A 13,063-nucleotide genomic window follows, 5' to 3' on the forward strand; every position below is an offset into this window, starting at 1 on the left:
GATCCGTCCCAATTGCTAGAATTTACGCCTGTGGAGTGCACTAAGTGGAACATCAGCCATTTAAAGACTCCATCAGATCCTCGACTATGCGTGATTAAACTAAATGTTAAACAGTCCCAAAGCGTAAATACTATCTTGTAGCGCTTGTTAGAAATGCTTTCATTGATGCATACTGTAGATAGCGGTCAGCAATTTTATGGGCTCCGTCCCAAATGGAGTGACACACTCTAACACACGCAGAAGCGGTAACTGGGTCATGTGGCAGGTGTGTGGCATTTTTAGGGGGTTTTCTGTCTTTTTAGATGCAGGAAATGTCACTCGAGTTAAACACTGGGTTTATTTTTAAATGATAGAGTTTTGTATTTGTGGCTGTGGCACCGAACTTGTCCTGGCGGATGGGGGAATGTGTGTCCATTTTGTTTTTGGCTGCATGACTGAACATAAGGTTGCGCAAACATTGAAGAGGATTTTTAAAAATATTATTAAAATAACGATAATAATTGTACATACGCTGGTAAAGTAGGTTAGTGGTGTCGTCTGCATCGGCTGAGATTTTTCCACTCTCTCTCTCTCTCACACACACACACACGCACAGCGTTATCGAGTGTCTGTTAGCGAAGAATCTATGACACACAAAAACACAGCACAGGAGTCTGTTAATCATCTTTGTAACCATGGAAACCGTGTATGCAATAATTAATGATGCACCGAAATTACCATTTTTGGCCGAAAACGGAAAATTGCGTTTGAAAGAACAAAACAAAACAAAATCTTATTTTAAAAGAACTGCCTTTTTTCTATAATCGTATAAATAATACGCTTCTTAATCATTTTTATGCGTCTGAATAAATATCAACTGAAAAAAGTAACTAACGAACAATATATAACAATAAATCAATTAATATATGCAGTCGTGTGAAAAAATAAGTACACCCCGTGGAAATTGTTGGCTTTTTTGACCTACTTGGACGAGCAAACATTTGATGGTGTTTGAAACCGTGCCTGTTAAAGCTGATGTCCTTGAACAAAACCACAATGAAAATCAGCTTTTTCAATCATTTATTCAACAGAAATATCAATACATGTGATATCCTTCTGTGGAAAAAGTAAGTACACCCTTGGCCTCAGAAACTACTATTGCCCCCTTTAGCAGAAATAACTTCTTGTAGGCGTTTTGTATGATTGTCCTCCAGGCTTGCTGGGATTTTTGACCACTCCTCCATGCAATATTCTTTCAGTTGCAAGATGTTTGAGGAGTTTTCTTTCATGTACGGCCCGTTTCAAATCCCCCCACAACATTTCAACGGGATTCAAATCCGGGCTTTGACTCGGCCGTTCCGTAACCCTCTGTTTCTTCTTTTTGAGCCGTTCCTTGGTGGATTTGCTCGTGTGCTTAGGATCATAATCCTGTTGAAAGGTCCACTTTCGGCTCAACTTCAACTGGACGGCCATTCCCGGACAAATCGGCAGTCGTTTGAAATCTGCGCCCTTTTGTAGATGATTTTCCTTACAGTGGAGGGATGTGTTTCAAATAATTTGGAGATCTTTTTAAATCCCTTTCCAGACTCATCGGCATACCTGAGTCTAGTTTTATGCATTTTGAAGGTGTGATAAAAATGTAGGGGTGTACTTACTTTTTCCATGTGACCGATCTTTTTTTTGTGTGTGTGTTAATTTAAATGTTGAAAATTACAACAAAATGTAAATTTTGTGTCATTTGATAGACTATCAACTTTATTAATAGGCACCGTTTCAAAGAGGATCAAATGTTTGCTTGTCCAAATATGTAAAAAAAAAAAAAAAAAAAAAAAGAAAGAAAATTTTTAAAAAGCCAACAATTTCCATGGGGTGTACTTAGTTTTTCACACGACTGTATATATTTAAATATCAATATATTCACTTAGTAACATATCTAGGATCCATTTTTTTAACCAATTATCAAGCTTTTAATACTTTTAAGCTTTGTTGTACTCTGCTTATTGAATTGATGTCGTGCTCTCAGCTGTTTGAACGTCATTTGCAATGCATTATGGGATTAGTAGTTTGTTCGGTAAGACACCTGGTGTAGCAGCAGTGCACGTGGACTCACTGTAAAGCTGTAGATGTGCGGACGTCGGCACCGGCACTGCGCTCTGATTGAGACAGCTGCTTCGGAGATTCGCATTAATCGCGCTCAGCAACCCGATGATGATCAGCAGCATCAGACACAACGCCGCCAGACACGTGGCGGACATGCTGCTGTGACACCTCTGCCTACTCAGGATAGGACACCTCACCGTACCTGCGACAGGACTCCGGACACGTCTCTGCTCTGACAAACCTGACATAAAAACACACGCACGCACGCACGCTGGTAATGTGTCAGGGGCTCACACCGGGGCTTCATTACTCTGTTCTTCATTATGGAGTCTTCATCTGTCTGTCTGTCCAGTATGGCTGCATATTTGCCTATCTATTTTATATCTGTCTAAATGTCTGTACTCTCATTCGTCTTTCTATCTCTCCATCTATATGTCTGTCATTCCAGTTATATAATGTTTACAGTCTGTCTGTCTGACTATCTGTATGTCAGTACATCTGTCTATCTCTCTTTATCCGTCTGTCTTTCTGTGTATACACATCTCTGTCCATCTGTCTATTTACAGTCCCCTCTGAACGTATTGTAACAGCAAGTCGCCTAAAAATGCCACAAAAGGTGCCATGTTCTAAGTTGTTTAACGCTAACATCTGGATGTCAATACCAGGAAATGAAAGCTGAAATCCTAATTGATCATCCCATGTTTATCTTTTCATCTCAAACCCAAACGTCTTCAACGTATAGAGAATAAAGCACTGGCCTTGCCGTTCCAATACTTTTAACACAGTATATAGGTCTACCTGTAGGTCTTTATATCTATATATCTCTAAAGTGCCTGTCACACACCTGTCTAACACCGGACTGAGACGGACTGAGACGGACTGATTACATTTCTCAGGCCGTCTGCGTTTACTTACCGTTGTTTGAATGTCCCGCGCCGCTGGACTGCTCTCTCAGAGTAAGATTGACGTACATTCCTTCATAATCCTGCCTTGTAGGTACATAAAGGTTCGCATACATGATCATCTGCATTCAGGAACAAGTATGAGTTTAATGACAAGGATGAAGATGGTGTATCGTGAGTTTTGCGGCTCTGGTACTGCATGTAGTATGTGTAATGTTAGGCCAGTCATGTGACATTCATGAGCAGGAAGCGGTCTCACAGACCGCCCGAAACTGTCCTCATTACAAAATGTGCATGTTTCCTGATCGTCCTATATCAGTGTCCCACATTGAGTGTTTATCTCACACACACACAGATTGAGGTATGTGGTCGTGTAGCTGGCTGAGCTGTTCAGAGTCAAGTGGTGTAACAGGTTCATGGTTCACTTTCCTGTGTGTGTGTGTGGTCTAATGGACTGAATGTCCTGCATCACAGGCATGAGTAACACTACAACCATTTTTAATATGTGTGTGTGTGTGTTTAGGCTATGTTATTGAGTAGGGATGGTCAGTACCTGCTGTGTGGAGGAGAGCGGGGGGTTCTCACTGTGTGGCAGCTCCATGATCTCAAACAGCTCTTCAGTTATCCAGGCTGCGATGCTGCCATTCGCTCCATGGCCATGACCACCGACCAAAGGTACACACACACACACACACACACACACACCTACAAACAGTGCAAAGGTACCATACACCCATAATACTGAGTAGTTACCATCTAAACTGATAAATACCCATCAATACTGAACAATGCCATATTAATCACCAAATAAAATTCTCTTAATAGTAATTAAATAGAACATTAAATGTAATCATAAACATTTTAACTGCATCTGTCTCTCTAGATGTATCATTACCGGCATGGCGTCTGGTAGCATCGTTCTCTTCTACAACGACTTCAACAGATGGCACCATGAGTACCGAACCCGGTACTGATGTCCGTCACCACGGTGGCACGGCGTGACCGTGACGACCCCCGGTGACCGCGACGACGGCCGAGTCGAACCCTGAACACTGAATGTAATCAGAATAGCGTAGTTATTTTTAATAAAGAGTGTTGCTAAATAAAGTTTTGTAGATCTTCTAGGATTTTCTGATTAAATATGAAATCTATTTTTAGCTCTATTTTCACCTTGACGCTAATGTGAACACACACACATATATATATATGTACACACACACACACACACACACACACACATATATATATTAGGTATGTGCCGATACTTACTGTTAATATTGCTGTAATTTAATCAAGGCTCAATCTGATCACGATATTGTTCTGTTAATAAAGGACTATGTCTGCCATGTTGTAAGACACCTGTCCCTGTACTGCCTTCCTAATGGGACACGCTTCATCTCTGTTCTACGCAAAGCATCTGTAATAACACTGCAAACTGCACAGCAAATATCGCCACGTACCCTACCGTAACCGATTATCGGCACATCCCTAATGGAGTCCCTTTATGTGTGTGTCTCTGGGTGAGTGGGATTAAATTTTTTTTTTTTTTTTTTGTCTTTAACGCTGTGACTGTTATCTTCAGCAAACTCTAATTCTGTTTAAAGGGAGAATAAAAGCTCAAAGTGTCCACTGCAGAGTAACGATTCAGCTGCCTAAATTCAAGATAGTATCAGCACTCACTCACGGATCATCACCGACGTCGCCGGACGCTCGCGCTAGTAAGCAACGTTCCATGCAAATGTGCTAGGACGTGGTAAAGCATGAAGCCGACCAATTTTTACACCGATTAGTGCGCCGGTTCGTTTGTCTCTAAGTAGTTAGCTAGTAGTTTCTCACCTGAGCCACGCCCACAAGCGACACCGATAAAGATAGCTGAATGTCATTTGCTGGTCTGACCGTAGTTATTTAGTAACCGTAACTCAATGCAACGTTAAGATCATAAACTTTGATTACACATCACCATTTACGAATGGTTATACCAGTTGAAGGGGCGGGGCCAAGCTGATTGTCAAATGAACTTAAGTTCAAGCTAATTACAGACTTCATCATGTGACTTCACATTGTTGGTGTAAACCGTCAAATTTAAGTATACTCTCCTAGTTAGCCTAGGTTGAGCCAGCACTAAAGCAATAACGTTAAAAATGTACATTGTGCGACCGAAGCCGAGTTTTAGGCTAAGCACGTCAAGCACAGGAAGCACAACGTGACGTCATGTGATCAGTTCTTGAATGGCAGATCAGACTTGACTTAAGCTCCGCCCTCATTGTCCCAGACACACCTTAACCGTTAAAACTTGTGAAGTGAAAGTGTGAATTACGATTCGCAAGCGGCGGGAGCTTTAAGGTCGAAAGTGGAATTACATCGTAAAATTATACGCGCTGCATTCGCGTACGATTATTTCAGAGACGTCCCTGACTCTATAGCGATTATCCGTTGAGAGCGGCCTCCGTGATGATCTGTGCTCTCCGTTTGTTTATTAAAGGGCTGTAATTTGAACATTAGCAGAAAATTAGCATTGGTGATATCCTTTAGTTTGTGTGTGTGGAGGGGGTGATGTGATTGAATTGCAAGATATATTCTTCTTCTTATTATTATTCTTCTTATCATCATTTTTGTCTTTTGGGGTTTTTTTTTTTTTTTTTTTAAACATATTTCATATCTGTCAATCCACCAGACCTGGTGTGTCTTACTGTAACCGCAGACCTACCTGAACAGGAAGTGATGTCATCAATAAAATCTCTTGAAGCTTAATTAGTTTAATACTTGCACTATGAAAGAAAGCTGAGATGATGTTCACTGCATGAAGTGTGCACTTGCTGAAATACGAACCCTAAAACGAAACACTGGAGTGTGGTGACTAGGCACGTGCCGATATCGTGATAACGTTTCGTCGCGGTTCGCGATACTCTTTTCTCATTCCATTCTATCTAAAGTAAGAGCCCTTAAAAGACTGCTATCTTTGCTCTGCCTTCTGATTGAGACACAGCCGAAACATGCTGTCTAATCAGGCAGCCTCTTCCCGTATAGAGCTCACAGAGAGGGGTGATATTTCACCGTGTCCCCAATATCGGCACATGCCTAGTGGTGACGACAGTAACGCCTACTCACTGTTTCTTCTTGTTTGATTATTATTTTTTTTATTTTTTTTTGTTCATTATATTTTGTTTCCATGACAATCAGAGTGGACATGTGTGTGATGAAATTGAAATAATAAAACAGAGTTTTATAAGCCAATTCGAATCGAGTGGTTTTCTTTACTAATTCATGCCTCCCGTGGCAACGTCCGCCTTTTCCGAAGGCTCTGTCCTAAATTTTAACACGATTTTAAGGTGTCGATTCTAACAAAACGCCATGCTCGTGCCTGTCTCCCAGCGTTCGTACTGGTCACGTGTTACCCATAATGCACTGTGGATAAATTAGCTTGGCTCACCCATCGCACTTATTGGCGTTGATTTTAAATACGGCTGGTGGTTTCATTACTTTACACTTCATCGCTAAAAGAGTGCAAATTTTCTCTACCCTTAGTTAGAAGCTTAGAGGAGAACATTCATGACCAAACGTTAATTCCACTCATGGTATCTCTTGCTGGCTGACGGAAAAGAAAAAAAGCCCGGCGTGGCTGTTAAACACTACATCAAAGGTACAACATTTAGCGTTTAAACTCACCAGCGTCTTCTCTACATCCTAATGATGAATCCTGATGGAGTCCCGAAGTCCTTTCTTCATGCTCGAGGATGCTCCTGATGCGAGGCTGGAGAGGAGAGATGCTCACTAACAGACACTGTACTAAAACAACACTGATTTTATTCAGATTACCCACACCAGTTGTATCTAACTCATTTTAGGTAATGGGCTACATTACACTCAATCCAATATATTTTAAAAATATGTATTTTTTTTTTTTTATCAGTTTAGGGACTAATAATACATCAACTCCTCTTCAGTATGTACATTTATCACTCAACATGTATGTAGAAAACGTACACACATACAAACATGACGTTTTATTTCTCATTGTTTAAACAGTGGCCGTGAAAAGTGCACATGTGCTTGTTCATGCACAAGTGATACTAGGTCTGATATAGTACCATATAAATGATACTCGTTTATAGTATATAGTGTAGCAGGACGCATTATCCTGCTGAAAGTGGCCACTGCCATTAGGGAATAGTGTTGCCATGAAGAGGTATACTTGGTCTGCAAAAATGTTTAGGTAGGAGGTACGTGGCAAAGTAACGTCCACATGAATACCAGGACCCATGGTTCCCCAGCAGAACATTGCCCAGAGCATCACACTGCCTCCGCTGGCTTACATTCTTCCCATAGTGCATTCTGGTGCCATCTCCTCCCTGGGTAAGCGACAGCCACATGATGTAAAAAAAATGCTGCTCACCTTCTTCCATTGCTCCATGGTCCAGTTCTGATGCTCATCCGCCCAGTGTAGGCACCAAACAATTCTTAGTCTTTCTCTGTTTCGTGATGTTTCACAATAGTAACGCAATTTAGTAGGTAAAGTGCGTGCTGGTTAGCGGCGTTCTCATAGTTACACTTGTGGCTTCCCATTGCTGAGAGAACCTACAGGGACGTGATGAGCTCGGAAGCTTTACCATTGGCAGCTGAGTGAAAACAACCAGCTCGTCTTCTACTAACTGTTTCATTGTAGTCTTGCCTTTGGTGGCGCTGTTGAGCCATTTATTAAGACAAAAGTCCAATAAGCAAGTTCATGCACAGTGGTGTAGTGGTTAGTGTCGTGGTCTCTGATGGCTGAGATCCCTGGTTTGAATCCATGCTTTTTGCATTAGTTTTAGGTTTAGTTAAGTAAGGATTAAGAAAACAAAAGTTACCGAAAAGGGTCAGTAAGTACGAGATCCTGTGGCTCACCTGGGTGAGCATCGCCTCTGGGTTGTGAGGTCGCTGGTTCAAACCCCCAGCCAGGTCTCCAGGATATGAGTGTAGATGGTTCAGGATGGCAAAGTGAAGCGTGGAAGGTCCAGGACAGTGTGGCAAAGTGAAGCGTGGAAGCTCCAGGATGGCTGGTGGGTGTAAACTGAGGGGGGGCAATATCCGGGCAGCTGCCCCCCCAAAGCCCAGGAAGACAACCATAAAGGGTTATGAAGCTGGAAGAAAGAGGTTCGACTTAGTTTTGCATTATATAGGAATTTCAGCTAATAACCTATCACAGAGACACTTTTTTTTTTTTGGTGGTCCTGGGAACCTGGACCTCTGGGAACACCCTCTGCCCACACCCTCTGGGAACGCCCTCAGCCCACACCCTCTGGGAACGCCGTCAGCCCAGCTCAACCACGGAAGGGACAAGCCAGATTCGAACCAACAACCTTTACATTCAGAGGCAAGGCTTTTACCACAACGCCACCACGTCCCACATAAACACACTGGTGTTGTAGGACCTTTGACTTTTAAAATGACAACCACAAATTTAAAAAAAAAAAAAGAAAAAAAAGTATAAGTATATAGATGCATACATATCAAAAGACCTTTGGTTATTACAGTTTGTTTTGACAAATTTTTTCACTAATAAAAAAAATGAATGTTTTTGTTACTCTCATAATATAGCACAAGCCTTCACCACCTCCAATTATTTCATTCACCCCTGTTTCTGTGAAACCCATACATTATTTCTTTTGGAAAGAAACATAGTTACATCATTAAACTTTTAGCTTGATGATGAACAATTCCCTAACATTAGCATATTTTATCAGTAGCTAGTACACCAGAGTTTATGGTCTATTTTAAACTAGCATTTCTCTATTTCGCCCCCTAGTAGACTAACAGAATAGCTCTTTTTCCACCCAAATATTTAAATTCATATCCAGAACCACACTAATAACACAGATGGATCCCAACCTTCCCTGGGCCTGTCCTGACTCCACCCCTGATCCTCACTGATTAACACTGTAATATTCCACAAAAGACACCAACACAGGATCTACGGCAAAGTCTGCAACACAACACCAATGGTAAAGACCTGGCTGGGCTTACAGAATACAGAATCAAACATTATTACACAAGTCCAGTGTCTGAACTATAAACAAATCAAGGCTTAAGTCAAACTCAGGCTGGGTGATATGACAACAATATCATATCACCATACACGATGCACATCACGATATACAATTAATCGTTACTTTTCTTTAATGCCTACAAAGACAAAGAAGATTAAGGTTTGTTTTTTTAATCACGTCAAACCGACAGTATCAATTCGGCACCATTTCATTTGTCATTATTAAAAGTGTAAAAAATACATCACCATACCAACGATATCTCTGAAAAGTCTTATCACGATATCGATATTACATGGATATAATCGCCCAGCCCCAACACAAACCCAGCCAGCATTCAGATCATTCAGACCTACACCTTGTTAAGACCAATGCGTGTCTTTCTAACTGCACCAGTTGAACCTTCATTAAAACATGTTTAACGTTAAGCGCTGTTTAATTCTCATTTCTAATGCGTCAGAATGGTGTCGAATCATTTTCTTTTAACATCACATCTAACAGTAAAGCCAGCTGTAAATCAAACCACAGGTTTACATTAAAGGCACAAAGTCATTCGAATACATTATATAATAATATATAAGATACAATCCTTTCTATAGTACAACTTACACAAGGGCGTGAAACTAATAACGAACAGGGCGTTGTTGTCGAACAAAGGAAAACATAATTGTTGATATGGTGTTGGTTTAAGTTTTCAGTAAGGACATGTTTGTTTAACATTTATGGAAGGAGTCTCCAGTGTGAGAACTTCACAACAGTCAGGATAAAGTGTTCAGGGTAGAGTTGATGTATTTCTGTAAAGCTGTAAATTTCTGTAAAGCTGAGGGAAAGGCTGTTTAGAATGGCTTTAATGAAAGTGATAACAACAGGAACTAGCTTGTTTCATGGGTTTTTGACATTAAATGTGAGCCCGAATAAATAAATAAATAAAAAGTACTACTGTACTTGTTGTTCTTTAATAAATAACACCCTCCAGGATGTGGTATTATAGGAAAATATTCAACTAAGTCAACTCATCTTTGGCTTAAACATAAGACTGCTTTATAGGTCCACAAGATAATGTACAGGTAATTACACCAAACTTACCTGTCAGGAGAGGGGGAGAGGTGAAGAGATGATACACTCACTGGAATTGTTTGTTAGCTTCCCTACTTTTTTCACAGCAAATAAAAGTACTTTCCCCCCTGATATCTAGTTTATATATGCTTATTTATCCAGTTTATATGTTTATTTATCCAGTTTATACATGTTTATAGCCTGTAGCTAACCTGGATATAAACAAGCGCGCGCTGCACTAGTTTGCCGGATACTGAAGCTCACCTGCAAACGCAAAATGGACGCAATTAGAGTTTCGAGGCCCCGCCCACCTCCTCGAGCTCCTTCTCTGGTTTACTTTTCTTCCTGTTCGGTGTGACAGCTAATCGAATTTAAATCAGTGTCCTGTGTTGTTAAAGTTAATAAACTATTTCCGTGTCAGTTCTCTGTTCGGAGAAAGTATTTTCTGTGTATTTTCAGTCATTGATAAAGCAATTAGCGTCTCGGGGGCGTGGGTGAGGTAAAGGTGTTGTTAAGAAATATGATGAAATCCAATGTTCAGGGAATAACTTCATTTGTTATTGATAAGATTCGCAATAATAACATTAAATCAGCCATGCGGTTTAGTCTGTCAAGGGTTGCTAAGCAACATGACGGAGAAAGATGATGATTTTCGGTTTTACTACGGATCAGCCAATCAGATTTTTGAATCGAAAGAATCCTGTTAAAGGTGCAATAGTCGATTTTTTCTTTCTTTTTTTTGCTTGTACAAATAACCCTGAAGATCAAAACAACAATGAGAACAACGGATTAAGCCGTGGCTTTAGCAAAAGTATATTAAAGTCGCTGAAAACTCCTTTGGAAAACTGACTTCCGGTCCGGAAGTCCGGCTTGTTTGTGTTTGGCTGCGCCTCCTGTCAGTCATTCCATAGATCCTCCATGGGCCACAGTAGATCCCGGGGGGAGAGTTTTGTGAACAGGAGTGGTGAATGGTCTTAAGAGGTAAAAACAAAACAGAGCAAAAAACACATATGTTCAAAATGTTGAACCTACCTAGCCATTATAGGTTCAACTCCAAGCTAATCTTGGAGGGAAAACACCCCTGTTGAAAACAAACAAAAAAACAGAAACCCTCACTGAACTTGTAAAGTTTTTAATGGTTATAATGGGAATTGTATTGGTTTTAATGGAAACTGTAATGGTCCCTGTGGGTCTCTACTGGTCATATGTTGCCTTCTGTTGGTGGCATGGCATGTCTAGTGGATCCCATTAAGGACCTACGGTCTTATGTCCTACAAAATCGTTTGGTAATGGTTTTAATGGTTAACAGCTGATAGTTTGTACTGGGATCTCTAGTGGAAACCATTAGAATTTCTGTGATGGTTTCTATTTGCGGGGGTTTTTTTCAGCAGGGAGTGATTTTAGCCAATGCACATTTAAAACTCAATCAAATCACTGTTTGTGTTAATAACGTTAACAAAAATATTTTCATGCTAATTCGAACATTAAACATGAACAGAAAATGGACGTCATGTTGTAGTCCACAAGATGGCGGTGTTACTCCACAACACTGCGCACTGACATCCACAACTTTGAAGAACACTAACGTCTCGAAATCATCTTAAAATGTTATTAAATCAACGTTACGTCTATTGTAGCTTTATATTTAACCCAGTCTATATGAACGTGTGTTTATTTCGCTGCTAAATCAGGTGTAAAGTCACTCATACCACCAAAGTACTAGTTATTTTCAACTATAATTATTCAAATGAGTTCATATTTCTATTGTCACAGGCAGTGTAGTGGTTAATCACCTCACACCCGTCATAATATAGAAAACAAAAGTTCTCTAAACACTGCAGTGAGGAACACGGCTGCTGTAATTACTCTCTGGGGCCACAGGGGGGCAGCAGCGCCATTCTGACTCTCTGTACATACACTGTATATCGTATGTAAAATATAAAAGAATGATTGTGTGATCACTAAATAAAGCGATCGGGATGTGTGCTGCACCAAAAGGGAAACCACACCGTACAAGGAAGGAACATTTTTATTTAAAGATCAGTAAGATAACGTGCTCATCAGTGTACAAGCACCGTCCTCTACAATACACACCATCATCATAGTTACCATCGTCACCATCATATCATTACTATCTGAATAACCATCATCATCATCATCATTAGACATGTGCCGATAATCTGTAACAGAATAATATCTTGATAATCAAACAGAATATCATTACGCTATCGTAGACTCGTCTACCAGGTAGGCAGCGTTTGTCGCCGTGTTTTTTTGTTTTTCGTGCTATGACAGTTTTTCTCACTCAGAAAGCAGCGTCACGCATGCACTGTTTTAAGCTAACCGTTTAGCAGCTGACATTTTCTGTACGGTTTTGATTAAGGGTTATACTTGTGTCTGCAGACCACAAGAATTCGTTCCCAATCCAAGCAGCGTTTCTAACTAGCTAGCTAGAGCTACATATCTAGCGAGCATGTAGTATTAGCTTACTTATCACTATAAGAGATAACTGTTAGGTGGCGAACCAGCAGGTTTTATTAGCCAGTTCCCTCTTAGGTATGAGGTAACAGTTCAGAACTTTTAGTTAGTTAGTCGGCTAACTAGTTATCTGAGCCCGTTCATTCATCCCTACAGAAGCGAATCCTGTTTAGCCGTGTTAGCACCTAGGCTGAGAAGTCAGTAAAGGATTGTAAATTTCTAAAGCTCACATGCACAGTGTGCTAAGAAGGCCGTATCTTGTAGTTTTAATCTCTAGAACTTTTAGACAACTTTTGCAGAGTGGCCTATTCGTTTGTCAAATCCATTTTTGTCATAGCATTAGCATAATTGTGATACTGTGTTTGTGTTTTGTTTTTTAGACACGTGTTACTGAGGTAACTTAAAAACTTTTAGAGAGCTAACTATATTAGCTAGATCCCTCTTTGCTACAAGAGGAAAATCTGCTTAAAAATGTTAGCCAGCTAATTAGGTAAGCTAGTTCATTCGCAAACAGAAGCTAACTGTTTA

General features: G+C 40.4%; 1 protein-coding gene across 5 annotated transcripts in view; it reads left to right on the forward strand.

Annotated features, from left to right (window-relative positions):
- lrba (LPS responsive beige-like anchor protein) overlaps positions 1–6,215 on the forward strand; it is a 221,912-nt gene extending 215,697 nt beyond the window's left edge. For all 5 annotated transcript variants that reach the window (XM_053619041.1, XM_053619044.1, XM_053619042.1 and 2 more), the window contains 2 exons: positions 3,505–3,656; positions 3,865–6,215. In XM_053619041.1, coding sequence (XP_053475016.1) covers positions 3,505–3,656; positions 3,865–3,955 — 243 coding nt within the window. In that variant the 3' untranslated portion in view covers positions 3,956–6,215. The remainder of the gene's footprint in view (positions 1–3,504; positions 3,657–3,864) is intronic.
- Positions 6,216–13,063: the final 6,848 nt, after the last annotated feature.

Source organism: Ictalurus furcatus, chromosome 29 (assembly GCF_023375685.1).
Source record: "Ictalurus furcatus strain D&B chromosome 29, Billie_1.0, whole genome shotgun sequence".
Taxonomy (NCBI): Eukaryota; Metazoa; Chordata; class Actinopteri; order Siluriformes; family Ictaluridae; genus Ictalurus; species Ictalurus furcatus.